Source organism: Ursus americanus, chromosome 21 (assembly GCF_024610735.1).
Source record: "Ursus americanus isolate L20-20 chromosome 21, mUrsAme1.1.p, whole genome shotgun sequence".
Taxonomy (NCBI): Eukaryota; Metazoa; Chordata; class Mammalia; order Carnivora; family Ursidae; genus Ursus; species Ursus americanus.
Genome location: NC_142147.1, coordinates 47,531,813 through 47,559,228, shown reverse-complemented (window position 1 = coordinate 47,559,228; position 27,416 = coordinate 47,531,813). Strand labels below are relative to the sequence as shown.

At 56.6% G+C, this 27,416-nt stretch overlaps 1 protein-coding gene across 2 annotated transcripts; it reads right to left on the bottom strand.

Annotated features, from left to right (window-relative positions):
• Positions 1-106: 106 nt before the first annotated feature.
• Positions 107-26,361, bottom strand: NECTIN2 (nectin cell adhesion molecule 2). 2 transcript variants are annotated; one of them, XM_045812947.2, is made up of 9 exons: positions 26,040-26,361; positions 15,181-15,576; positions 12,124-12,420; positions 11,202-11,319; positions 10,694-10,842; positions 4,022-4,175; positions 1,905-1,968; positions 1,676-1,762; positions 107-1,061 (listed from the first exon to the last, which is right to left on the bottom strand). In XM_045812947.2, exons 1-9 carry the CDS (start codon positions 26,128-26,130, stop codon positions 795-797), a joined length of 1,623 nt encoding a protein of 540 aa, XP_045668903.1. In that variant the 5' UTR covers positions 26,131-26,361; the 3' UTR covers positions 107-794. The 2 variants fall into 2 exon arrangements, with proteins under 2 accessions (XP_045668903.1, XP_045668980.1); XM_045813024.2 differs by lacking the exons at positions 107-1,061; positions 1,676-1,762; positions 1,905-1,968; positions 4,022-4,175 and adding an exon at positions 6,245-6,981 and having other exon boundaries at positions 26,040-26,360.
• Positions 26,362-27,416: the final 1,055 nt, after the last annotated feature.

Sequence of the window (27,416 nt, the reverse complement as noted above, 5' to 3'; positions counted from 1 at the left end):
TAGCTCCAGCCTCCAACCCCCCCCCAACCGCCCCCCCCCCCCGGCCCAGGAGATTTTTGGGTCCCATCTCACTGGGCAGGAGTAAAAGGACTCAGTAGTCTTCAAATAACAGCAAATTATTCTTCCAAGGCTGGGGCCGGAAAGGCACACCCCATGAGGCTTACCCCATCTAGTCCTGGGCTGGGGCTTAATTCCCTGTAGACAGGAATTGGGGTAGTGGGGGCTCAGGGAAGGGTCTGGACCCTGACACTCCTGCCTGCAGGAGGGAGGAGATGGGGAAGCTCTGCCTTGGGCCGGGGATTCCCTTTCCTCTTGCCTTTGAGGAACACAGGATGGGGAGGGGGTGAGTGGGGCTCTGCTGCCTGGAGGGCTCAGGTCTGAGCAACAGGATACCCCCAACACCTACCCCAGCAGAACTATTGGGATTTTACTGCCTGAGGACAACCCAGAGGTCTGGGGTCTTCTTTGGGATTTGGGGGAGTCTGGAGATGATGGGACGTGAGAGGTATGATTTAAGGTCTTAGGAGTCCTTAGGTCAGAGGTTGTGCAGGAACATACTCCCCCACCCCCATGTGAGATAAGGTTACCAGGTTTCTGTTGTCATGACTGGTTTCTCTGGGTCAGAGATCATGGATTAGAGGTCACAGTTGAGCCACCAAGGCAGAAGTCAAAGATGAGATGCATTTTTGTGTGTTAACATACTGTGGTCTTATCAGAGGTCAGGGGGCACTAGATCCCTGGCAGAAAGTGGAGGAATCAAAAAGTGAAAGGTGAGAGGCCAGGGCCACGGCAGCTCACACATACATGGCTCGGGACATGACAAAGCCTTTGCTCTGGTAGGAATCAGAGGGGCTGGAGTAGGACAGGGCATCATAGATGGGGTTGATATTATCTAGATAGTCTTCCTCCTCTTCCTCATCATCCTCTAAGTCCAGGGCAACCCCCTCCACAGCAGGTGGCCCTGGAGGCACCAGGATGGGGGGCCCCAGGCCCGTGGCCCCCAGGAGCAGGGGCCCCGACCGCTCTTCCAAGGTGGGCAGCTCATGATATCGAGGCATATCCTGGGGGCAGAGAAGGCAAAAGAGCCCAAGGTCATCTCCTGTGCATGACACAGAATCCCAATCTGCCCCTTGACCCCCAAATCCTGACCATCTCCTTATGCCAACCAGACCTGACCTCAGCCTTTGTCGGCCTGGGGGGAATTTGCCTGGAGCCATCATATGGCTTGTCCCAGCTCAAAACCCAGAGCGTTAGTCCTGGGCCTCTCCTTTGTCTTTTGATCCCTGACCACAAGCCTTTCTCCATGAACCTTTGACTTCAATCTTGACCTCAACTACTTAACCTTAAGCCCGAAAGAGCTCCTTGAACCTTGATTTGTCAAGGAAGGGAAGGACAATCAGTTTTGTCGCATCTCCAGGCACAATATCTGGCAGATGCAGATGTCCAACCTGAAGTTCAGTCTTCACTAAGTGACTTTAACCTCATGTCCTTGGACTTTTTCAACCATGATCTCCCCCACTGACTCCTCAACACATCTTGGTGCTCTAAGCTCTGACTGGAGACACAGCGCTGGCCTTGAGTTGTGACCTTTAGTGATTGACCTTTTATGTCAGGAGCTGATCCCTGGCCCTTAAACCCAAACCCCAAACCCACCCCTGACCTCCCGAGTTCCCACCTGTTCAGCACACGAGACGCCAGCATCAAAGTAGGGGGTCTTGAGTGGGCTGTGCTCTGAGGCCCCAAGTGTGAAGAGCTGGGAAGGCTGCAGGGAAGGAAGTGGGGCAGGTCAGGACCCTCTCACAGCTGGCCTCTCCCCATGAGTCCCCCCTCCTAGCCCCGGCCTCAGTGGGGAAAGGTGGGGGTGTGGAGGTGGGGGCAGCCTGGGCTCCAGGGAAAGTGCTTACCATCTCGGGCTCCTCCAGCTTCGCCTTGGGGGTTGGTGGCTTGTATGAGGGAGGCCCCTCCAGACTGTTGGGTAGGAGGTAGGTCAAGTGGAGTTTCAGACCCGAGAAGCCCTCCTATCCCAGGATCACTGAAGATGCTCTTTTCTCTGCTTGATCTCCCTTTCTGCTGCTCCCCTGTGCCCCCCATCCCCAGCTAACTCCTATTCATCCCATGAATTTATCTTCTTCCAGGAAGCCTCCCTGATCCTCCAGGAGGAGTAGGGACTCCTGATATATGGTTATATCTAGCTGTTCTTCCCCCTTGGGGCACTTACTGAGTTTGTATTTGAAACATTATTTTTGATATCATTCAATAACTATCCCACTGTGAGCAATGTGAGGGAAAAAATGAGATCTGTGTCGTCAACAGCGTTCTCAGAACTCACTATGAGGAAGTCGGCAAGTATTTGTTTAAAAAATGAATGAGGGGCACCTGGGTGGTGCAGTCGGTTAAGTGTCCAACTCTTGGTTTTGGCTCGGGTTGTGACCTCGGGGTCGTGGGATCAAGCCCTGTGTGGGGGTCTGCACTCAGTGTGGAGTCTGCTTGGGGTTCTCCCTCTCCCTCTCCCTCTGCCCTGCCCACTCGTGCTCTCTCTCAATAAATAAATCTTTGTGGAAAAAAAAAGAATAGCTGAAATGCTTTCCTGTCCTCCAAACTGTATTAAAATCCCCTCTTTATACATACCCATAGACCAGAGCATCCTGTATACATCAAGATGAGTGTCTACCATGTCTCCAATCCCCAGCTCAGATGTCACCTCCCCCAGGAAGCCTTCCCTGACCCTCCGAGCTGCATCAGGTGCCCTCTCTGGCCTCTCACAGCTCCCTCAGCTTTTCTAGACCATCTCTGCCACTCTCTAGGGATGGGTCTGTCTCCTCTAGACTGTGAGCCCCAGGAGGGCAGGGCCAGGGCCATCTCAGGCACCACTGGCTATCAGCACTGGGCTGGGCATAGGAAGTTGATAGCAAGTTGTTGGTTTAAACTGACTAGATGTTAAAGACGGAGGGTCAGAAACTTCCTTGTGCATCAGAATAACTCAGGGAGCTTGTTATAAGTACAGATTCCAAGTCCTTCTTGTAAAAGTTCTGATTCAATAGGTTTGGTGTAAGCTCAGGAATCTGCATTTTTAACAAGTGTCCCTACCCCTGCCACACAAACACACACACACACACACACACACACACACTCACAGAAACACAAACACACATACACACGCACACCGGGTAGTGTTACTTCACAATCATTTTGCCCCCCAAATGCTCACTTGATGGATGAATTTCAGCAAGTGATTTCAGCTCTCTGGACCTGTTTCCTCTTTGATAAAATGGGTATCATTAGCTCACTGTGAGAATTTCTGTTTCCATGATGTATTTGTGTGTGTGAACACTTCAAAAATGTTTGTCTCATCATTGCATTTCTAACCTCCATGGCTGGCCCTGAGTCGGTACTTTCTGAATACTTGTTGAATCAATGAACGGACGTGAGGCTTCATTAAGGTCACACATGTAAAAAGCATTTTGCTGAGTCTGGCACATAACAAGTGCTCTACACAGAGGAGTGTGGTTAGTTCTCCCCCAATATCCAGCCTCCTTCTTTCTCATATTGAGAGATTTTAGCAGGGCACATGGCTGCCCAGAGTAAAGACTACATTTCCCAGCTCCCCCTGCAGCTGGTGTACCATGTGACCAGGTTCTGGCCAATGGGAAGTGAGGTAAAGTGATGAGTTCCCTTGCGGAGCTCACTGCCCTCTATTTGTCTCCCCCCTGGCAGGAATGGGGGCTTTGAGGCCAGGATGGCCATATCTGGTTGTCAAGTAGGTAGACAGTGCTAGAAGAATGGGGAGCCATCTTGGAATGTGAGTGAAAGGAAGGTTGAGCAACAAGGTAGCAGGAGCCTGGGCTCTGATGGCTCGCAGAGCATAGCTGTTGTATCCACACTTTATGGGAGACAGAAATAAACTCCCCTCTCTACCCATTTAAGTCACAGTTATTTGGGGTCACTCCCCCTATCCCCACCCCTTGGGCTTCCCAATTTTGGGACCCCCTCCTCCACCCACTTCTCGGGGCCCATCACTCACTCATCCTCCTCTTCTGCCCCCTGCAGCCTCTGCTCTTTCCGCTGCTGCCGGCAGATGAGGATGCCCGTGGCGACCACAGCGGTAGCAATGATGGCAGCGATGATGCCCCCAATGATGCCACCGGTGGCCCCCGCGCCTGCTGTGTTGGGAGTCTCTGCAAGAAGAGGCACAGTGTAAGGGGGTCTCCAGGAGGAAGCCACAGTTCCTTATTCCCTAAGTCATCACCCATCTGCCTACCTCCTCTCCCTAGTCCTTACTGAGAATTTGTTGGGTGCCAGTGGTGAACAAAACATAGAGAAGTTCCCGCTCGCACGGAACATCTGTTCAGGCTGGGCAGAGAGACCAACAGCACAATGGCTAACATGCCAGGTGGCAGTAAAGGGATCGAGGGTAAAAACATAGAGTGGGGAAGATGGTAAGAAGTGACAGAGCGGGGGACCCCAAGAGTCATCAGAGAGAGACTTCCTGTAAGGTGACATTTGAGCAAGACCTGAAGGAGCCGTAGGGGGCGAGCCATGAGGAAATGAGAGCAGTCCAGGCAGAGGAAACAGCCAGCGCAAAATCCCTGGGGAGGAAGCCTCATGTTACTTTGAAGGAACAGCAAGGAGACCATGGGGCCAGAGAAGGGGGGCGGAGAGGAGGGAAGGGAGGTGATGGGGCAGAGCTTAGAGGTGCAGAACGGTGGGTATTCTGGGATCAGGATCAGAACCCTTCATTCATTACAGGGAATCCTGGGCAGAGGACGTGGCTCGTCCAACCTAACAGGAAAAGGGATGGAGAGAAGCTATGGCCCCCTGGGCCTCTCAGTTGTAGCCCTTCTCTATCCCTGATGTCACCTGTTTACTTGCCAATTTCCACACCACACTGGGAGCTCCAAGGGGCACGGTCTGGGGCACGGCTGGGGTTCGCCAGACGTGCAAGGAGGGGCCCAGCGTGGGTGCTCCAGGACCCACCCCACGCCAGACTGTCCAAATTCCCACCCCTGCCTGTTGGTGCTTCCCTCCCATCTTGGGGAGGAGACATGTGGGACCCCCGGGAGGGGGGGACAAGACAATAAACCACCGGAGGAAATTGCACATGTGCAAAAGCCCCACCCACAGGCACCACCCTCGGTCAGCCCCCTTGCCCGGATGAGAAGATACAGTTGCCCAGAGGAAGAATGTCTGGGTCCCTGGTTTCCACAACTTCCTGCTCCACAGCCTGGCGGCCTCGGGAGGGCTTCGAGTTGGGGGGAGAACCGTAATTGCCGCTCACTCAGTCCACACATAGCCATCCTGAAAGTACTGTTATTCCTGGTTTTATTGACCGCACGCTGCCCGGCGGGGAGGTGGGGGGGACGGGGCCACGTCTGCCTGAGTCACCTCTGTGTCCCTGGCAGAGTAAGTGGAAGTCAATACTGGTGGGAAATGAAGGCCCCAAGCCCCACCTGGCGGCTCAGGGTGCGCATTCCAGCCACGCCCTCACGGTCCCCCACCCTCATGGTCCCCCCATCGGCAGCCCCACCTGTCTTAAGAGAGGGGGCCGTGGGGTGCTCGGGACAGCAGGGGTGACTGGGACCGAACCCTGCCCCTCCCACGCCACTTCATTCCCAGGCCTGGGTTTGGGAGACTTTCTAGGTGGTGAGCGGGGAGAGGGATACGGAGCTGCAGCCCCTCCCTTTGAATCACTGAAAACCCCCTTGGGATCAGGGCAAGAGGAAGAAGGCTGAGGAGGCCACTGTTCAGTGTCATCGAGATGGGACTTTTCTGGTTTCTTAATACCTCCACCTGCCCTGCATCCTCAGGGCCCAGAGAACATGGGGGGGGAGGCGGGGGGGCTCCCTCCCTGCGTCCTGAGATCCTCAGCAACCCCAGGTCAAGTTTGCACTTCGCCCCCTCCCCACAAGGGCCCAGAAGTCCAGGTTCCCTGTCCTGTTCTGGGGAGCCCCGGGCTCTCACCAGTTTGGCTATCCACCCCCCTCCCCAGAAAGGCAGCTTCAGTCCTGGGACCCCCCCCCCAACCCCCACCCAAGTCCAACCTTCCCAGCCTCTAAGCCCAGAAACCAGCGACTTAGTCCCTGTCGCACTGGCCTCGGGGGTCTCAGGCATCCAGCATGACCGTGAATGATCCAAATAGTCAGAGCCCCCCCTTCCCTCCCCCGGCCTCCCAAGTCTAGCCCCCATCAGGCTCCCACCCCCTGGGACCTAGCAGTCCCTGTCCCACCCCGCAGTGAGGGGGTCTGACGTATTACAAGACACCCCCGATGTTTTCCTCCAAGGCGTTTATTAACTCCTGAGTGTCCCGGGGCCGGGGCAGGCCAGAGCCAAAAACAAGTTCTCTTGGCGGTGGGTCCTCTCTGGGTCCCCATGACCGAGCTCCCCCAGGGCCTCCCCTTCCCCATGCAGCCCTGGAGACAGAAGTCCAGTGTGTGATTCCAGCTCCCTCCCAGTCCCAGGGAAGTGGGAGGGAGCATTTGAGCTCCAGTGTCGTCCAGAAAAAACGAGTCCAACCAGTCTGGAACCCTTTGGCTGGCGTGGCTGGCTCTGTTTCTGTCTCTGTCTGTCTGTCTCGGGGTCACACGTAAATTGCCCGCCGTGAAATGAGGGAGCCGTCCAGCTGGGACTCCATGTCGTCCTCGAGAGCCTTGGGTGGAGGCAACATGAGACCTTCCTCTGCCTTCTCCTCCTCGTCCTCCTCGTCCTCCTCATCCTTGCCATCTGGCTTCAGGGGACCAGGGGCAGTTGGCGTCCAGAAGACGGGGCCCCCATTCCCAAACACCTGAGTTTTTGGATCGTAGGGTCCTCCTCCACTGCTGTCTCCTCCTCCTCCTCCTCCTCCTCCAGGGCTCTTCCTTCTCCTCCTCACCCTCAGCAAGATGAAGGCCAAGGACCCCCCAGCCAGAAGCAGCAGCACCAGCAGTGTCCCCCCCACGGCCCCCCACACCACTGGACCCACGTCTCGGGGCGAGGCCCGGGGTGTGTCTGAGGAGAGAGAAGGAGGGGTGAGAGAGAGAAAGGGAGACACGAGGTCAAGAGGACACATCTGCGGGGGGGAGGGGCATAGGCGACAACAGGGGCAGCGACGGGAGAACTGGGGAGGTGACTGGGCAGAAGACAGAGGAGGTTGCAGGGAAGGGAGAACCCATCCGTTCTATGCTACACACACTGGACACTTTGTACAGGGGAGGGGGGTGGGGAGCTTGCCAACTGGTGGCCCCCAGATGTGTTTCCTTATACCTCCACAGGGCTTTTAAAAAATTAAACTTGCTAACATTGCAAAAACCAGGCGATTTCACAACAACAACAACAAAAAAATTCCAGATTTCTTTTGGGGAGAAAGAAACTCAGATCGGGCCACACCAACCTCTCATCTCCACCCGGTGACGGGCAGTAGCTGAGTGAAGGCTGGCTCCCTGGGTCGGAACAGGGGTTCCACTCCTGGCCACCTGGTCACTGGACGAGATGCCGTAGGCATCTGAGTTTGTGACCCGCTCGGGACGGACTGGGGGGGATCCTCCCAAAAGCTCTGAGGTTAGGGTCATGGCATCTTGGGTGGATGTAGCCAGGAAGCGGCAGAGCTGGATTTGGGCTCAAGACTGTCAGATTCCAAAGCCCTTTGGACTGGAGAGGAGGCGGAAAGAAGGGGGAGGGTCCTCCTGATAATCCTCCTCCCCCTTGGAAGTGGCTGGGAGCCCCTGGTCCAGGCGATGCGGCCTGCCGCCTGTCTGGGCCATGTCCCCAGTTGTGGAAAATGAGGCTCGGGAAGCCCACAGTCCCGACCTCTCCCTCTCGCTAGTGCTGGCTAGTGCTCCCAGCATTGGCCCAGCAGCTGGGAGGGGAGGGGTCTGGGGGAGGTGGAGAAGGAAGCCAGGGAGTGTTAAGGGTGCAGGGGGGCAGGAGAGATGGGGGCGGGTCTGGGCCCCACACCAGGAATAGACATTGATGCAGTTTGAAGCTAGAACCATTTTATACATGCTCCTTCCCCCACCCCTGCATGCGGGCTCTGATGGAGAGAAATCCACTTACGCCTAAACCCCTCCTCCCCACACCCTGCACACGGGAGGGGCTGGGACTCAGGGTCCTGAGGGCACCTGTTTCTCCAGGTGTTTCTTTTAAGAGTGGTGTTTTCACGTAGAGCCAGGACCCCGCTGCCAAATATATTTTGTGATTTTACAAGGAGCAGTAAAAAAAAAAAAAGAAAAAAAAAAAAAAAGTAGACTAGATAAAGCATATCCCAAGTAGGAAGAGTAAGTACTATTTTGTGAAACTTTTTTTTTTTTTTTTTTTTTTTTCTGGAATACACGTCTATACCGGTACACCGGTTAGAGGCATGACACAGTCTTCTTACTGGGAATGCCCATCAGTGACGTCTGGGAACCTGTCTCGGCGCATGTTGGAATGTTTATCTGTGTTTCTGGAGGTGGTATTTTGGAGCTGGTGGGTGTGTTCCCGAGTCTGTGGGTCAAAAGTTCTCCAAGTCTCCCCGAGGCGCTGTCTAGCCTGTAGCAGCGCCGGTGTACCTATGGTTGCGCTAATGTGAACCCCAAACCACGTGTCCGTGACCGCACGTCTGGGTCTGGATGTGTGCGGGAATGCGATGAGTCTCTGAGACCCTCCGGATGTGACTCAAGAGCTGGGAGTGAGGGGCGCCTGGGGGGCTCCGTCGGGTGAAGCGTCTACCTTCGGTTCAGGTCCAGATCCCAGGCTCCTGGGATCGAGTCCCGCATCGGGCTCCCTGCGGAGGAGGGGTGCCTTTGCACGGGGCTGAGTCTCTCCCTGGGGGGTGTGATTGTGTGTGTTCCACTCCCCACTGCGCGCACACGCACACACACACACACACCCCAGTTTCTGACAGGGGTGAATATGTTTTACAGGGTGAATACTGATGAAGGGCTTAACTCTGAAGCTGGTGTGTTCTCTGGGTGGGGGTGGGGGGGTGGCTTCTGGAGAGGGACATCCCTGGGATTTCTGTGTTTGAAGGGGTTTAAGGGGGTGCCCATGTGTTTGTGGTTGTGTATTCCTTTGATGACCCTTAGGTGGGACCGCGTCTGTGTTTTGCAGGCTCCGCCCCTTACAGGTGCCTCCTGACTGCTCACGGGGAGACCAGTTTCTTGGGTGTGTATCTGGGGTAGAGGTTCAGGGGCTGGATTTCCAGCCGGGCATCTTGCCAGGTGGGCGGAGCTGACCCTCCTCTGGGTGTGTCTTCAAGGGCGGGGACTGAGTCTTGTTCACCATTGTATCTCCCAACATCAAGGGGAACGCTTGGCAAAGAGGAACCCTCAACAAATATTTGTCGGATGACGATCTGCTGAAAGCAGCAGGGTTTCTGAAGAGTTTCGGAGGGCGTGCACCTCTGAGAATGTCTTCGAGGTTCTTCGTGCATGTCTGCGTGTGAGTGACGGTTTCTGCGTGCGCAATTGTTGCTGTCCGCACGTCTGCGTGTTAGTGTCTCCCTCCAGGGGTGTGTGTTTGTGCACCTGAGTGTGTCAGCCTCGCTGAGGGCAGGCCAAGTGTCTCTCTGGGTGTGCTGCTTGGGACAGTGGTTCCAAGCAGCTATGTCATAGCTCCGGGGTCTGTTTCCATCTGTTTCCAGGCGTGTGCGTGCGTGCGTGCGTGTACATGTGCACATGCGCCTGCGGTATGAGCTTACGTCTCAGGAAGGGGATCTGCTTGTCTGTCTTTGGCCGTGGCGCCCATCTCCAGGGGTGTGTGGGTGCGTCCGTCCTCACTCTTGTGTGCGTTTGTCTTTGGTCACGTTTCTGACGGCCCCCTTCCTATCCACCAAGGCCACTACTCCTGGTGTTGTGTGTTTGCATGGGCGTGCTGCGTGGACGGTCGCGCTGGGAGGGTGTTTCCAAGAAAAGTTTTTTTTCAGGTACACGTGGCATCCTGGGGGGCTCTGCTCTCTTGAGATGCGTGTCTTGGTGACAGTGGGTCTGAGTGTGCGGGTTGTTTTGGGTGAGTTTCTGTTCTGATTCCAGTGCCATCTCAAAGCACAGTATGTCTCTGGAGATGTGGGTCCCGCTGGCTGTGGCATGGAAGGGACTCTGTTCCCAGCCCTGGGGTCCCTGTGTCTGTGTCCCAGGGCACACAGCCTCCCTCCAGGCGTGTGGGTCTACAGTTGTGATTTCAACCCCATTGCCATCAGCTAGCTGGTTTTGTTCTTTTCCGCTCCTGTCTCGGGGCTCATTTGAGTGTGAGTTCCTATCAGGGAGACTCAGAGAACTTTCGACCCATAGACACATCAGCCGCCATTTCCAAAACAGTCCCCTAGAAACACAAATGTTCCAACACACCAGAAAACTGATTTCCTGATGTGACTTGACCAGCACTCACTGTAAGAGATCAGTATTCAAATGCATTTGTTTCTGTCTGTCTAGGGTTTGTGTCTCTCCAACTGGAGCCTGGGGCAATGTCCCTGGGTCTCTTCCTGGAGACTCTTTCCAGGCCTCTAGTTTCTAGAAAGCCCCCAGGGGAGGCCTCATCCTCCTGATTCTTCTTCAGTGCCTACCCTGTCATCCCAATCCAGATCCCACCTGGGGGCAAGAGAGAAAAGCCACACTGACCTCCTTTCTCATTGGCAAGGCGGGTCTGAATCCCTCCCCAGGCCGGCGGCACAGCCTCCCTCAACGCAGCCCCGGAACCCAGAAGGGAGGAACACTTGGGGAGCTGACCACCTCCAAGACCCGCTCACCTCGCACGAGGACCACCTGCTCAGCGCGACCCGTGCCCACGGCGTTGGTGACCGTGCAGATGAACGTGGTGTTGACCAGTTTGTCCACTGAGTGGATGATCAGCTGGGGGCCCTGGGCTACTGCTGAAGCTGGGAAGACGCCTGCCGTCCTGGAAGGTGGGGGGGGGTGTCACTGGAGGGGGACATCAGGGGAGCACAGGCCTGGTGCCCGATGACACAGACTTCAACATCCAAGCTCCAGGGACATAAAGGCTAATGTTCAAGACCCTATACTGGCAGCTCTGTCCTTCTGGAGGACTCAGGGTCGGGTCCCGGAGGCTCCTCCCTCAGACCCGGGGTCCAGGCCCCCAGCCCCCCCCCCCTCAGACCCAAGGGTCCAGGCCCCCAGCCCCTCCTCCCTCAGACCCAGAAGTCCAGGCCCCCAGCCTCTTCTCCCTCAGACCCAAGGGTCCAGGCCCCCAGCCCCTCCTCCCTCAGACCCAGGAGTCCAGGTCCACCCAGGACTCACGTGCTCCAGTCATAGCCTGTGGGCTCCGGTTTGCTGCGGACGTCACAGCTCAGGGTGGCCTCACCGCGGCCGAGGTACCAGTTGTCATCGTAGCCGGAGATGGAGACCTCGGGGGGGTCTGGAGGAAATGGGGGCACTCGCTCAGAGACAGGGAGAGTCCCAGAAGAGGGGATAAGTTGGCAGAGAGATGGGAACCCTAAAGAAATGAGGGGGGCCAACCGGAGGCGGACCCATGGAAACTGTCTGGGACAAATCGGTTCAGGCTACATCAGCGGGGGTGAGTGCAGACGCCGTCCAGGGATGCCACCTGGCTCATTCCGATAAAGTTACTGCTCCACGCCGGCCGTGTCTGAGGGAGTCACAGAGATAATGCCTGTTATTTCTGCCACGCCCAGAGCAGAGAAAGGAATTGGATCCCCAGAGGCACTGCCTGGGGAGCTAGCGTGGCAAAGGCTGAGTTGGGGGCTGGCATGTGTTTGGACAGGGCGAAGGAGAGCTGGTTAAGTCACTCTCTGGCTGGATCCTTGGGATAATATTGGGGGTATCGATGTAGGCAGTTTTTGCAGTTTGCCAATTTCCTTAGTGTAAATCCTCCCCAGTGGTCAATTTCAAGCTTGTCAATGGAACTTCACCGGATGTGGGATTGGGACAAAATGTATAAAATTGGCCCTTGTAAACCCATTCCAGCTTACCCCTGATTGTGGCAGGAAGGAGAGAGCCTAGCGAAGCCAGCGTAGGCATTGGGGGGGGGGCACAGGGTAGATGTCACCCAGGGGAGCCAGTATAGACACTAGGCAGGAAGGCAGTGCAGAATTTGGCCTGGAGGGCTGATGCAGAGAACACTCAGGCAGAGTGTAGACAGTGCCCTAGAGAAGCCAGTGTAGACAATACTGGGGATGCGCTCACATCCCAATACACTCACAGCGTACGGACAGGGTAACAGGCAGCAGGATGGGCTCCTCGAAACTCTCGTGCTCCACTTTGCAGGTGACCTTGACGCCATCTACTCGGCTCAAGGGCACCAAGGTGTATCGGCTGGTGACGGTGACTGTGCCGGGCACAGGCCCTGACATCTGGCTCTGTCTGCCCTCCCCGTCCAGGGACGAGACCCAGGAGATCCGGGCGGGGGGGCGGCCCCCCTCGGAGACACAGCGGGCCACCGGCATGGGTTCCAGGCTGAGCGTGACCTCCTGTGTTTCGGCGTGATTCTGGGGCTGTGCTGGGGAGAGGAACGGAGGGGGTACGTCACTCCTCACCTGCGGTCCTTCCCCGGACACCCCAGCAATGGGGCTGAGCAGTGAAGCCCCGACCACCGGGGCTCAAATCCCACTTCTGCTGCTTAGCAGAGGCATGGCTTTGGGCAAGCCATTTCCCAGCTCTGTACCTCAGTTTCCTCTTTTGTAAAATGGGGAGAATTAAAATGCCCACCTCGTAGGGCTGTCGGACGGATTAAATTGGTATATAAGGCCCTCTGGACAGTGCCTGGCGCTCCCTGTGCTGAGTGTGTGCCGGGATATTATTCTGTCTGTTCTCTTCTGCCAGAAAAGCAGGCACAGTGTCCAAAAGCCTGGAAAAGGCTGAGATTTTTTTTTTTTTTTTCAAAAAAGCCAAAGCACAATAATGCAGTTCAAAGGTCCAGCTCAAAAGGCCTCCCACTTCTTTCCTGTAATCACCAGTAGATGGTGGTGCCGGAAGTGGGATAAAGGTTGCAGAGATTCCCAAAGCTGGAAAATTCTTTGCCCTTTTCACCCATCTTCCTGGAAAACATGGAAAGATATCGGGAGGGAAATGACAAAACGTCCATGAGGAATAACTCTGCGGTTAGAACCGGACTGTCCTGAGTTCTGCCTCATGGCTCCGGCTGCCCTGTGGACCTCTCTGGCTTCCTCTTGAGCTCCTCGATGTGTTATGGCCTCCCCTTCTTCCCTCCTTTCCCCCCCTTCTCCCCTGACTGCCACAGCCTCCGATGGGCCTCCCCATACCGTCTCTGGTCTCCCGCCCATCTGTCCTCTGACCGCTCCGTGCACGTGCCCCACGGGCCCCTCAGTCCCGGCTCCCATCCACTGCAGGGTCTTGGTGACCATGTGCCTGGAAGGCTCTGGGCCTCCGTTCTTCTTAGCTTGCTCTTCCTCCTCCTGCAAATCCAGGCTTCACTTCCTCAAGGGAACTTCCCTGACATGACTCCCCTTTCTAGGGGCACTCCCGTCACTCGCTCCTCCGTGAAAGCAGAGGTCTGGCTGCTCTGTTCCGTGCTCCTGCCCCGGGAGGAAGATGGTGGGAGGCAGGTACTCTCTACGTATCTCTTGAACAGAACCCATGACGGCACAGGGAGAGACCTTTGTGAGGGGTGGTGCGGTGGGGATCTGTGCTTTGAATTATGCAAAACAACTGGGGTTTCAGGCTCCCTTAAAAAGGGAAGCCTTTTCCCAGGGACGGTACAGGGTAGATTTCTCAAACCCTCTGGGGTTGAAGAGCGATGTGGCTTGTGGGACGTTGCTGGGGGAAGGTGGGATCCCAGGCCAATGCCCAAGATTTAGAAAGACGTAGGCTCTTTCAAAAAAAAAAAAAGAAAGAAAGAAAGAAAGAAAGAAAGAAAGAAAGAAAGAAAGAAGGAAGGAAAAAAAAAAAAGCCTTTCCTAAGTCTTCCCCATTTTGTCAAGTGGCTGTGCTGGTTACCCCCCACCCCTGCTGAAGCCAGGAGGCTTTATCGCACCCACTCCTCCCACCCCCACAGTGCCTGCCCTTGATGAAGTCCAGCCGCCTTGCCTCTCTGCCTAGGAGGCCGTCGCAATCTGGCCCTGTTGGTTTTCCTGCCCCGTTGGGGGGTCACTCAAGCCCTGGCCACACAGCCTCCTTTCTGTTCCTGGAACATGCCAAGCTTGCCCCCACATCCTGGCTGTTCCACATGCTGTTCCCTCTCTGTGTGAATCCATTCCTCTGCTTGAGGACACGTGTCCGCGGGTGACTCCTTACACCTCAGGACTTGACGAAGAGGCTTTCGCTGACCATTCTGTCTAGAAGGGACCACCGGGCCGCTTACTCTGAGGAGTATCACGACATCCTGGTGTTCCCTTTGTCTGCTACTTTGATTGTTCCCTGGCATTACCGCTAACGTATTTCCAAAGTCCGACCTCTTCTTGCTACCCCAATTGCCTCCACCTTGGTCTAGTTGCCATTACCTCCTGCCCTGTGGTCCCCGAGCTTCCACCCTTGCCCGCAAATGCAGTCAGAAGGAGCCTGTGAAAACCAAAGCCAGATCACACCTGTCCCCTGCTCAGAACTTCCCACAGTTTCTGTTCTCTCAGGCCAAAAGCCGAAGTTTTCATGTGGCCCACGAGGCTGTCTGTGATCCGTGGCCCCCCATCATCTTCTTGACCTTGTCCCCTCCTACTTTCCCTGTATTCACAAGCCTCTGGTCACACTGACTTCCTTGCTCTTCCTCAAATGAGCCCTGCCACAGGGCCTTTGCACTTGCCATTCCCTCTGCCTGAAATCCTCTTCCTTTAGATGGCCCTACAGGGTTCCCTCATCTTCTTCTAGTTTTTGTTCAGCTTTCACCAGACCTCCCTAGCCACAATTGTAACCTGTCCCCCTCCAGCTTCCGTAGTGCCTATAACCACTTGAACCCCTCCTATTTTTCTTATTGATGTTATTTACTCTGTGGCACCCCCTTATTGAAGTGTTAGCCCCAGTAGGGCAGGGAGCTCTCTCTTACTCACTGCTTTCCTCCTAGAGCCTAGAATAGTGCCCGGCACACAGAATGTGCTCAATGTATATTTCTGAATGCCTTGTGGCCTGCCGTGACCTCAACTGGCAGGACAGAGTCTGACACGCAGCAGGCGCTTAATGGCTATTTGCTAACTGACCGAAGACCACAGGGAAAGTCAATATTACAGCTGGAGCACAGAGAGAAACAGATCCACAGGGGGGCTCTCCCCCATGACGCCTCTCCCCTCCTTCTCCCCTCCCCACTGCTCACCTATGGCTCTGAGCCAGGTCACCCCCCTACTGGTGCCGCTGGGAAAGGTGGCAAACTCGCAGGTATAGTTGCCCTCATCCTCCACGGTCAGTCCCCGGAGGGCCAGCGTGGCATCCCGCAGCTCTATCTCCGTGCCCTGCCTGGTCCCTGTGCTCTGCCCAGCGGTCACAAAGGACAGCCGCTCTTCGCCGGGCTTTGGGCCGCGGAAGCTGGGACCATAGGAAGGGTGGAAGGCAGCCACGCTCTTGCTGGTCCCGGCTGCGTCCACGTGCAGCCACGTCACCTGCGAGACTCGGACTTCAGGTCCGGGAGGCAGCAGGTGGCACGGCAGCTGCACGGTGCCCCCCAGGTAGCCCCGGACCTCGGGTGGCACTCGAACTTGCACATCCTGGGCTCCTGGAGAGAAAGGAGAGAGAGAGAGCGAGCGGTGGGTGAGGGAAGGACCCAGACACCTCCAGGCCTGGAGGGGCCGTCACTCAAGGGGCCCCACTGGGAAATGTGGGCCCCAAATGCCATGCAGGAGCCTTTGTGGGGTCCCCATTCCAAAAGGGCCATCCAGGAAACCCCTTTTTATGGAAAACTAGGGATATAGGAGTCTGGACTAGATTATGGGCTATTCTGGAATTTTCGCTAATATTCTTAAGCACGGTGATTCAATTGTAGGGGTGTGGCATTCCTGCATCTCAGAAGATACAGGGCTGCACCATGTCTGCAACATAGTCTCAAATGGGTCCGCAAAACCGAAACAAGCTACAGAGAAAGCCATGAAGACAATGTGGCAAAATGTAACCCACTGTCGAGTCTGGCAGGAGACGGGGAGGAAGGCTCCTGAGTGGTTCCCACAACATATACCCACCTGTACGCTTGGGCACTTCCATTTTAAAATGTTGGGAGAAAAAAAGAATCCCCTTCAGAAATAAATCAATAAAAAAAGTAAATAAGCCTATCACAAAATAAAATTTTTTAAAGATTGTATTTATTTGAGAGAGAGAGAGAGGGATCACAAGTAGGCAGAATGGAAGGCAGAGGCAGAGGGAGAAGCAGGCTCCCCACTGAGCAGGGAGCCTGGTGCAGGGCTCGATCCCAGGACCCTGGGATCATGACCTGAGCTGAAGGCAGACACCTAACCGACTGAGCCACCCAGGTGCCCCCACTTTTTTTTTTTTTTTTTTTTTTGGTGACAGCTTTATTGAGATATAATTCCCACTCACCCATTGAAAGTGTCCAATTTAGGACGCCTGGGTGGCTAAGTCGGTTAAGTGTCTGCCTTCAGCTCAGGTTATGATCCCGGGGTCCTGGGATCGAGCCCAGCGTCCAGCTCCCTGCTCAGCGGAGAATCTGCTTCTCCCTCTTCCTCTGCCCCTCCCCCCTGCTCCTACTCACGCACTCTCTTTTTCTCCCTCTCTCAAATAAATAAAATCTTAAAAAAAAAAAAAGAGTGTCCAATTCAATGGCTTTTTTATATTCCTAAGAGTCGCTGCATATAGTGTCTGTCACTAGAATCAATTTCAGGGCACGTTTATACTTCCCCCAAGAAACCCTGTACCCATTATCAGTCCCTCCCCGTTCCCGCTTCTCCCAGCCCCTGCCAACCACTCCTCCACTTGGTCTCTACAGATCTGCCTCTTTGAGACATTTCATATAAATGGACTCATACACTACGTGGCCTCTATGACTAGCTTCCTTTACTTTGCACCATGTTTTCAAGGGCCGGCCCTGCCACAGTGTGTGTCAGTGCTTTGTTCTCTTTTTATGGCTGAATAATATTCCATTGTCTGGATGCACCGTGTTCCCTTTATCCGTTCATCAGCGCAGACACTGGGGTTGTTCCCACTTTTTGCCGATCGTGAATAAAGCTGCTATGAACATGTACATTCATGTTTTTGTGTGAATGTATGTTCTCTTTTCTCACTTATCTTTTCTCGCTTTCTTAAAAATGTATATTCTCTTTTCTCACTTATCTTTTCTCACTTTCTTAAAAAAAGGCTTTATTTATTTATGAGAGAAAGAAAGAGAGCAAGCACGTGCAAGCAGGGGGAAGGGCAGAGAGAGAGAGAGAGAGAGGCAGAGAACCTCAAGCCGACTCTGCCCTGAGCTCGGAGCCAGAGGCGGGGCTCGATCCCACAACCCTGAGATCACCACCTGATCTGAAACCAGAAGTCGGACGTTTCACTGACTGAGCCACCCAGACGCCCCTTGTTTTCGCACTGTTTTTTTTTTAAGATTGTCAGAGATAGAGAGAGAGCACAAGCAGGGAGAGCGGCAGGCAGAGGGAGAGGGAGAAGCAGGCTCCCCGCTGAGCAGAGAGCCTGGCGCAGGGCTCGATGCCAGGACCCCGGGATCACGACCTGAGCCGAAGGCAGACGCCCAACCGACCAAGCCAACCAGGCGTCCCATGTTTTCTCACTTTTAATAAAAACCAGGATAAAGGGGAATGTTGCTCTGTCATGCAAGGCAGGATGGCATGGGGACCGAGGGCAGACTGCCTGGGTTCGAGTCCTGGCTCCGCCACGCGCTGCCTATGTGACTTTGGGCAAGTCATTTAACCTCTCTGTGTCTTGGTTTCCTCAGCCGTAAAATGAGGATGATCACGGGCCCACCTCCTAGGGGCTGTTATAACGATTAAAGAATATTCGTGGGGGGGGGGTGCCTGGGTGGTGCAGTCGTTAAGCGTCTGCCTTTGGCTCAGGGTGTGATCCCGCTGTTATGGGATCGAGTCCCACATCGGGCTCCTCCGCTGGGAGCCTGCTTCTTTCTCTCCCACTCCCCCTGCTTGTGTTCCCTCTCTCGCTGGCTGTCTCTGTCAAATAAATAAAATCTTAAAAAAAAAAATATTCGTGGGGCACTTAGCACGGGGGCCACAGGAAACAGGAGATGAGTGTTTGTTAAATAAAGGCCGGCCAGGTGAGTATAATTACAAGTGGCTCCTGACATTCAGCCTTGAGGTGGGTCAAGGGCAAGTGCCCTGTGTAAGGGGCACAATGGCTGCCCAGCTGTCCTTGACCGAGGTGGGGGGTGGGGAGCGTGTGCGGCCGCCGGCCCCATGCGGGAACCCAGGAAGCATTAGCAGGAGACCTCATGAGAGGGTCCCCGGCAGAAGGCAGTCCCACCAGCGGGGCCAGTTCCAGAAACTTTGGGAAAGAAGCCATCGGTCAAGACCACTGTGTCATAGATATACCATCTCGTGGAATCTCCACACATGTCCCCAAACAGCCTGAGAGTTAAACAGCCTCCCCTGTGGACAGGTCACACTACAGAGTGGGGGACCCCTGAGCAGGCTGTCATGGACTTCCTGCAGGCTCAGTCCCCTTCCAGGTGGGTGACCATATTTCTGGGCCTAACTTCCTCCATCTGTAAAATGGGGATGTTCAAGCTACCCTGCGGGGTCCCCTGTGACGCTTCCATGAAATGATTTGCTCCCATCAGTGCTTTGCAGGGTGAGTCCAACAGCGGCCGTCAGCCGCTCGCCGCAGCCCAAATCCAGCTTCACTCGTATTTACTTTGCGCCCACACAGCGTTGTTTCAAACACGACCTAGGGCTCAGTAAGCTACTAACCCACCGAAGCGTCTGGCGATTAAATGTCAGACAAAAAGTCAGGACGTGGGGGGCGCCTGGGTGGCACAGCGGTTAAGCGTCTGCCTTCGGCTCAGGGCGTGATCCCGGCGTTATAGGATCGAGCCCCACATCAGGCTCCTCCGCTATGAGCCTGCTTCTTCCTCTCCCACTCCCCCTGCTTGTGTTCCCTCTCTCGCTGGCTGTCTCTATCTCTGTCGAATAAATAAATAAATAAAATCTTAAAAAAAAAAAAAGTCAGGACGTGGGGCTCCTGGGGGTCCCCAGCCGGGTGGAGCTGAGAAAAGCCTTCCTTTTCCTTCAGAGGCCAGCACCCTTCACCCACCTGGCCTCCCAAGGCACTGAGTGTGGGACAAGGGTCCCCGAAGGCTCTGCCCCTTTCTAGCTGGGTGAGGAGGGACGGGCACTCTGTCAGAAGCCATCCGGCCTTGTGAGCTCCGGAGGGAGCCAAGGAGGGTGGGGCCAAGGAGTCAGGTTCCCTCCTTTAAGGCAAGTGGGAGCCCTTGAGGGTCCCTCAGCTGGAGAATGACTAGGCTTAAGCCGAGGGAACCTGAAGGGCAGGCGGAGCTGGACGGAAACCTGGCTAGCCAGCACAAAGTCCTGACTAGGGCTCAGGAGAAGACCTAGAGGTTAAGATGCAGACTGGGCGCAGGGCAGGAGGCTGACTCCTTGACGGGGACTTAGAACTGAAAGGGATTTGGTGGTGGGGGCAGGGAGAAACTGGACTCTGCTCCCACCCCATCCGAGTCCACGCAACAATGAGTGGCTCAGCAAAGACGTCTTGGGTGCTAGACAGTCGGCCCCCGAGGACGGGATGCCTATCTTGTTCCCTGCTGTGCCCCCAGAGTCTACACCAGGGTCTCGCATGTAGTAGGTGCTCAATAAACACCACCCTACGGAAGTGCCGGGGGGGGGCTCAGTTGGTGAAGCATCCGACTCTCGATTTGGGCTCAGGTTGTGATCTCAGGGTTGTGAGATCGCGCCCCACGTGGGGCTCCGTGCTCAGCAAGGAGTCTGCTTGAGATTCTTTCCCTCTGCTCCCTCCCCTGTGTGCACGTATGCCTGCTGTCTTTCTCTCAAATAAATAAATCCTTAAAAAAAAAAAAAGAAATGTGTATATATATATACCACCAAATTAATATCTGGCTCTGTGCTGAGTGCGGGTGCGGCAGAAGCGACAGGACAAGTCAGGTGCTTGCTCTCCAAGAGCTGACAATGTGGCGGGGAGACAAATGTCGCACCAATAGGCATCACTGAGGATGCCAGGAAGACTGAAGGGGAGGGGTGTGGGGATAAGAACCCAGAGCCGAGGCCTGACCCAACCGAGGCAGGCCGGGAGGGCTTTCTGAAGGAGATTCGATTCCTTTTCCAGGGAACCCGAGCTCAGGCCCACAGAGCACCCCCCCCACCTTTGAGGACCCAGATTTCCCACCCTAAGGCAGGCCTTGTGATCACAGGATGCCTGTGTCTTCTGAGCAAGGCGGCCCTCCCGGATCTAGGGTCATTACTCAGCACTGCCTGCTTCAGAGGATTTAAAAAACCCACTCTTAGATGTGCCTGGGTGGCTCAGTCAGTGAAGCGCCTGCCTTTGGCTCAGGTCATGATCTCAGGGTCCTGGGACCAGTCCCGCATCGGGCTCCCTGCTCAGTGGGGAGCCTGCTTTTCCCTCTGCCTGCTGCTCCCCCTGCTTGTGCTCTCTCTCCATCAAATAAATAAAATCTTGAAAACAAACAAACAAACAAACAACAACCCCCACTCTTAGCTTCTTGGGGGCAGAATCCTCAGGCAGGTCTTTCATCCACAACATTCTGCCCCAGGGGGCCTGGCGCCCCGCCCCCTGCACCGCATTTCCTCTGCAGAGCCCTGGGCCCCATCTCCCACCGTGGACTTTCAGGACTCCCTGGCGCTTCACCCGGGCAGGGATTCTCTGCCCCCGTTAGGTTCACAAGCTATGCCCTCAGCATCCACAACAGAGACGGGCTCCTAGCGGACGCCATACTCATCGAATGCATGAGGTTCTAAAATCCTCTGGCTTGGCCGTCCAGAGCATCCAGTAGGTTCCCCGCACTTGGGAAAGAAACTCAAGCCTTTACAGTGGCCCACAAGCCCTGCATGATCTTCGGAATCCTCTTTCTCGCCTGTCTCCCACCGTCTCCCCTGGGCTCACCTGCCCCGGCCACACCGGCCCCCCCACTGTTCCTAGACATGCCAGGCAAGCCCCACCCCAAGGCCTTTGCTCTTGGTCCCTCACGCTGGAATGCTTTTACCCCCCCCCCATGTCCCCACAGCACCCTCCCTCACCTCCTTCAGGTCTTTGCTCCACTAGGCACCCCCTGACCATCCTAATGATAATAACGACCCCACCACCGTGGACCCTGCTTCCTTTTCCTCAAGGCACCTGATGTGTCTTCACCACAAGAACATCAGGACCTAGGGGCAAAGATCTTTGTTCGCTAATATGACTCTGGAGCCTGGAATGGTGCCTGGCACACTACAGGAGCTCCATCAATATGAGGAATGAATGAATGAATGAATGAATGAATGAATGAATGGGATGAAGGTGGAGAAACAGCGGTGTGCCCGATCACACAGGCTGAGGCTAAGTTAGGAGTCTGGGTGCCACAGAGAGTCACACCCAGCGGGGCGGGGGCAGGGGGAGGTGTGTGCTTCTGCCCACAGCCCTCAGAACGGGATGGGGCAGGGACCTGGGGGGGCTGGGGCTGTGAGCAAGAGGGATGAGCCAGATCGGAGGCCAGTTCAGAAGGTGGAAGGGCTGGGACACGAGGCCAGCAGGCTGTGGGAGTTAGGGGCAAGGGGTGGGCCTGACCTGGAATTAGAATCCTAGCGTCCCGTGTGCCGCTGGGTGGGTGCCGGCGCCCTGACCTTGGCTGGGACCTGGCTGGCACCACAGCGGGGGAGAGTATGGCCCTGGAAACACGGACCTCACTCAGCTTCCCTCACCAGCAAGCCAGACTAGTGACAGCTTCAATGAGGAGTCTGCCGGGTCCCCAGACACGCTTCTTTTCCCTACTGCCCCGGGGCCCGCGGGCTTCCTGGTGGCAGAGTGGGGGCCGCCCAGGGCATTGTACGAGCCCAGCAGGAAACTGTGAGGGACAGAGACAGAGCCCGAGACCCTGAGATCTGGGGAAGGGTAAACCAAGGCAGAAAGGTGAGTGCATAGGGACAGCACCCCAGAGGAGTAGGGGGCTGAGGGCCCGGACTCCTGGGCTCCTGCCTGGCTGGCTCCTCAGGGCTTGGCTCACCCCCTCCTGACCCATAAATACTGTGACCTGCCCTGTAGGGCGTGGCGGGACTCGAGCAGGCCCTTGAAGGCCGGAGTGCTTTGAGCACTGGCCGCAGCTGCTGCCTCAGCCACCTTGCTAATTAATTAATTGCATTAATCACAGTGCCCACCCCCACAGCGGACATCCGGGAGCCGGTCTGGGTGGGGGGGGGTGGTGAGCACCAGCAGGAGCAGCAGCCAGGATGTGGGGCTCTCTGGCTGTGCCCAGGATTTCTGCACCTGCCTCCCTGTCTCCCCCAGTCACCTCTCAGATGGCGGTTATCTCCCTTCCCCAGGCTGAGATTTCCCTGCCTTTCTGCAGGGGCTCGCCCACCCTGCAGGCTTTGTCTATGGGGTCTGGTATTTCTGGGGGTGAGTCTCTAGGTCTGCTCTTCCTGGCGGAGCCATTTGGACAGAAAGAAGCACTCGCATACCCCATCTACACGTGCCTCAAATTCGTTTCCGGCCACGAGACTCTGGCCTCCCTCTTGCAGGTCCTGTCACTTTGATCTCCTGAGTCTCTCTCTGCATCTGGTTCCTGAGCCCTGAGTCAGGCCCTATGTTGCCTCCACCTCCTAGGGGCTCTGGTCTCTGCCTCCATCTCTCTCAGAGTCTCTGCTTTCCGTGTCTCTCACATTCTCTCTAATAGCTTTATTGGGACGTAATTCCCATAACCGTCCAGTCCACCCATTGGAAGCGCACAGTTCGGTGACATCGGGATACTCATACACTGTATTCACATACTAGCTATTCGGGGGGCAGTTTATTCACAGACTTGGGTCTCCCTCACGCTGCAGCCCGTCTCGGAACTTCTTCACTAGCCCAGGAAGATCGCCGGCACCCTTAGCTGTTCTCATATTCTCTCTCCTCCATGTCTGACATCTGAGAGCCCAGTCTCCCTGGGTCTGGGTCTCCTCGCTCCCTGCATTGACTCCTGGGCTCTCTATAATCTCTCGGGATTTCTGGCGTACATCTCTCAGGGTCTCTGACCCTGGGACCCCCCTCCTTCTAGGTGTCCCCATCTCTGCCCATCTCTCCACATCTCTGACACACTTCCCCTATGCCTGGGCCATTTCGTTGGGTCTCTCTTCTCCTCCCCCTCCTGCTCCATTTCTCAGCATTGCTGGGACATTAAAAATGTAACAGCGTCCCTGGTGGGGCGGAGGAGCTGGCCTGTGCCTAACTCCCTGTCCCTCCTATGTCCACCACTCCCTGTGGCCCCCCACATACTACTGGCCTTGAGGCTCGCCTATGCCCTGACCTCCCTGGGTCATGACATCTCCATCACTGATGGCTGGGGGCTTTGGGGCTCCCGGCCTATCACCAAATCTCTAAGTCTCTCTTCTTAGGCAGTTCTTGCCTTTATTCTGGTGTCTGTCCAGCTTCCTCCCCCTCCCCTGTCTTTCTCTGTCCCTTCTCAGTAGTTTTCTGTGCCACCCCTGTGGGCTGTAATTCATTCTCCCCATCTCTGGGTTCCATTCTAGTGTTTGTCTCTGACCCCATCCCTAAATTTGTTTCAGATGCATGCTCCATGGGCTTCTGTCCCCATCCCTGTATCTCTAACCTCTCCATGTATCCCTCCCCCGTCCCCTCCCCCCTCCCTGCTCCGCCAGTGAGCAGACCCACCCCCTCTTCGCTGCCCAGTCCCCTTCCCTAACGAGAAGAGACAGCAGGCCCGCCGTCCCCTCTTTTCCCATCCCCCTCCAATACCGTGGGGCTGCCTGGCTGACAAGGATGAGCAGTGAAAGCTGGGGAGGACCCAGCTGGAGGCCCAGGCGGTGCACCCTCTGTCTGAGGAGGCCAAGGAGGGGAAAGGCTGAGGAGCTAGAGACAGGTAAAGAGAGGTGGATGGAAAGGAAAGGGAGAAAGAGCTCTGTGAGAGATGAGAGCCAGAGGAGCAGAGAGAGGCGAGAAATGAAGAGGGGAGAGATGGGGGGGGAGCAGGGAGAGAGGGACGGAGGCAGAGAGAAAAGCAGGGAGCGTAGGTGCAAGGATGAGGGGTCAGGAAAGGGGAAGGCCCCCTACCCAGGTGCTAAGAGCTTTCACATGGGATCAGCGGGAGCGCTGAATCCTCCCAATGGCCCTGCAGGGAAGGGGTTACTATCTCAGTTTTACAAAGGAGGAAATGGAGGCTCAGAGGCACCCAGTGGAGCAGAGCCAAGAAAGGCTCTGAAGTCTGCAGTCCGGCTTCCTGGGGACTGGCTGTGGACCCTGGGAAAGAGGCTTGCCCTTCTTGAAACCTCTGTGTCCCCATCTGCAAAATGGGAACAGGAATAGGATGGGTCTCCCAGGGAGATCTAGAAGCCTCCATGACATCGCGCATCACGTCAAAGCCTGGCTCAAGGTCAGGTGGGTTCTGAGCACTTCCCCAGGAGCGGCAGGTTGTGACCTCAGCTCCCTATCTCTGACACCAAGGGAGAGGCAGTGCCCAGCTCTGAGTGAAGGCTGGGATACAACTCAGAGACATGCTGGGAAAAATAAGGTCAGAGAGGTAACCAGGGCTCCCCCAAGACGCCCTCCCCCCACCCTCCCCAGCCCCCGCCTACACTTTCTGGGCAAACCCTTGGGAAACTCCAAAATCCAGAGTTTCTAGCTGGGAATAAACAGCCCAGTCACCTGCAAGGGGCGGGGCCAGAACCTCCTTCACCTGTTTCCTCCCAGCCCCTCCCTCCTCTGAGAGCTGCGCCTTCCCTCAAGGGGGCTGAGGGGAGTAGGAGGGGGCTGGTGGGCAGAGCTGAGGGAGAGGCGGGGGATCAGGGCGGCGGCCCCGCGCGTCCCCCTCCCCGTCCCCCCTCGCGGCAGCTCCGAGACAAGGACGCGACCAGAGGAAAGATAAGGTCCCGAAACCTGGGAGTCCGGAACCGGGAGCCGGGAAAGCGCCCGCCCCTCCCGCCCGGGTTCAGCTAAAGTGAAACCGGTAAAACTTCCCCAGGGACGTCCCAGCCGACGGCTCACAAGGCGAGGGAAGGGTCCCAGCCTGCGGGACTCAGCCTCTCTTTCGGCCTGGGACGCCCCCGACCGAGCTCCAGCTTCCAGATAGCGCCTCTGGCCCTAAATTACATCTAGAAGCCAAGAACAGGGTCCCCCGCCCACATTTCATACCGGGATTTCAGAAGACATTCCAATATGCACAATTAAATCTGAAGCCCACGGAATAGAGCCTCTTCCTCCACCCCCCCCCCATTTTACCGGGGACCCAGGAGACAGAGCCCCCTGCTCACGGTCTGGAACCAAGTTTGAGCCCTGCCAGCCGCCAATTTGACCAGGACCCAGTACACATAGCCCGTAGCCTCCATTCTGCCTGGGACTCAGGAGACCGAGCCCCCAGCCCCTAATTTTTCTGGGGCCCAAGAGCCAGGCCCCAGCCCCTTGTTTTCTGGGTCCCAAGAGTCAGAGCCTTCATCTCCCTGAGGCCCAGGGTTGGAGCCGTCAGGCCCTTCCCCAGGTCGCCGGAACTCATCCTTGGCCCTCCAAGGAACCCAAAGTCCGAGCTCCCAGCCCCCATGGAGGACCTGGACATCTGGCCCCCTGCCCCCAATTCTCCCGAGGCCTCAGACGCCCAGCCCTGGGACAAGGAAAATGGGGATGGTCTTGTCTCATCGCGACCCTCCCGCTGGGGGAGGCGGGGAGAAATTCCCCACATGCCTGAGGGGGTAAGCGGAGACGGAACCCCAGATCCGGTTGACAGCTCCGTGCGAGGTGGGGAGGGTGTCGCGAACACTCAGATTTAACCCTTTTAGTGTTAGAATCTGAGGAAGGGGGAGGGGTAACCGAGAAGTCCCGAGTAGGCTGGGGAGTTGGGATAAAGAAGGGTGATGGGGGGAGAGGGCTCCAGAGAGGAAAGGGTCGGAGTCGGTAGGGGCCAGCCAGGAAGAGGGCTCGGGAGAGGGGGCTCGGTGAACTGGGGGTGGAGCGGGGAAGGTGCTCAGGCTTCCCCCACTCGGAAGGTGGGGAAGGGATTGGGTCCGCGCGGGGTGGGGGTGGGCGTCTGCGGTTTCTCACCGGTTTCCCGGAGCAGCAGCAGCAGCAGCAGCGGCAGGAGCGGCAGCGTCGGCGACGATCTCGACGGCGGGAGGGCTGCGGCCCGGGCCATGGGGGGGCCCGGGGAGGGACTGGGCCCGGGCGGGGGCCTGCGGGCCACTCCGTGAGCGCCAATCGTCTGGGCGGTCGAGCAGGTGCCTGAGGGGCTCCGGCTCCCGGCCGGTTCCCGCCCGCTCTACTCTCGCGGCTCTGCTCTCGGGGCCGGGCTCTCCCCGCTCGGTGCCCCCGGCCCCAGGCTTCTCTCCGGCAGCTCGGACTCGCTGACGTCACAGGACCCACCCCTTCCCTCCCCCCCTGCGGAGCCGACCTTGGGCTCCGGCCCCACTGGCTCAAGCTGTCCCGCCCTCTCCACTAGGATCCTCCCCAGGATTCTACTCCCGCCCCGCCCAGCACTCTGCACCCGCCCCCTCCCAGGATTCTACACCTGCCGCTCCTCGGGATTCGATCTCGCCCCTCCCCTAGAAATCTATCTCCGCCTCTCTTGGCGTTGAAACCCCGCCCCCTTTGCCCTCTAGGCGGTCTCCCTCGCCCCGCCCCCCCACACCCTATCTCCGGCTGGCTCCTTTAAGGTTCTGTCACGCCCCCTCCGGGACTCACGGCGGTCTCCGCCCCCTGAGGCCACGCCCCCGATACGGCCCCGCCCACCCGCTCTCCCGGCAGCGGGTCCAGCCTCTTCCCAGGAGCTCAGTCAGTCCCGCCTGGTCTCAGTCCCGCCTGGTCTCAGCCCCGCGCGAAGTTCTAGCCCCGCCCTCTTCAGCTTTAGCTGAGGCCTTGTCGTCACACCTGCGTGAGGCACGTGGGTTCTCATAGGCGCGCCCCTCCTGGAGCCCCGCCCCCAGGCTGAGACCCCACCCCCACTCCCATCCCCGCCACGAGACTTTCCCAGTTCTTGCTCCCCGCCCAATGTCTGTCTCCATCTGGGTGCGTCTCGGCTCATCCTGTCTCTTTCTAATCTCTGCCTTGGACTCTGGGCGTCGCTGCACCATTCCTGTCCAGATTTCTCTGTCTCTCTCGGTGTCTCTGGCTCTGTGTCTCTCACCATCTTTGATCTCCTTCGTCCCTTTATTTCTCTAGTTCTGGGTCCTTCAGTCCTCACGTCTCAGTGTCGCTTTGTGTTTTCTGCTCTTTGTCTCTTACCGTTCCTGTGTCACTTGGTCCCCGTGTCTCTTCCCATCCCTTTGACTCTGTCTCTGTCTCTATGTGTGTCTCTCGGTGTCTATCGTTTCTCTCTGCGTCTCTCTCGAGGTCTCTGTTACTGCCTCTGTTCTCTGTGTCTCCCGCTCCCTGTATCCCCCTGTCCTCTCCTGCATCTGGTCCACACCTTCTCGTTACCGCGGC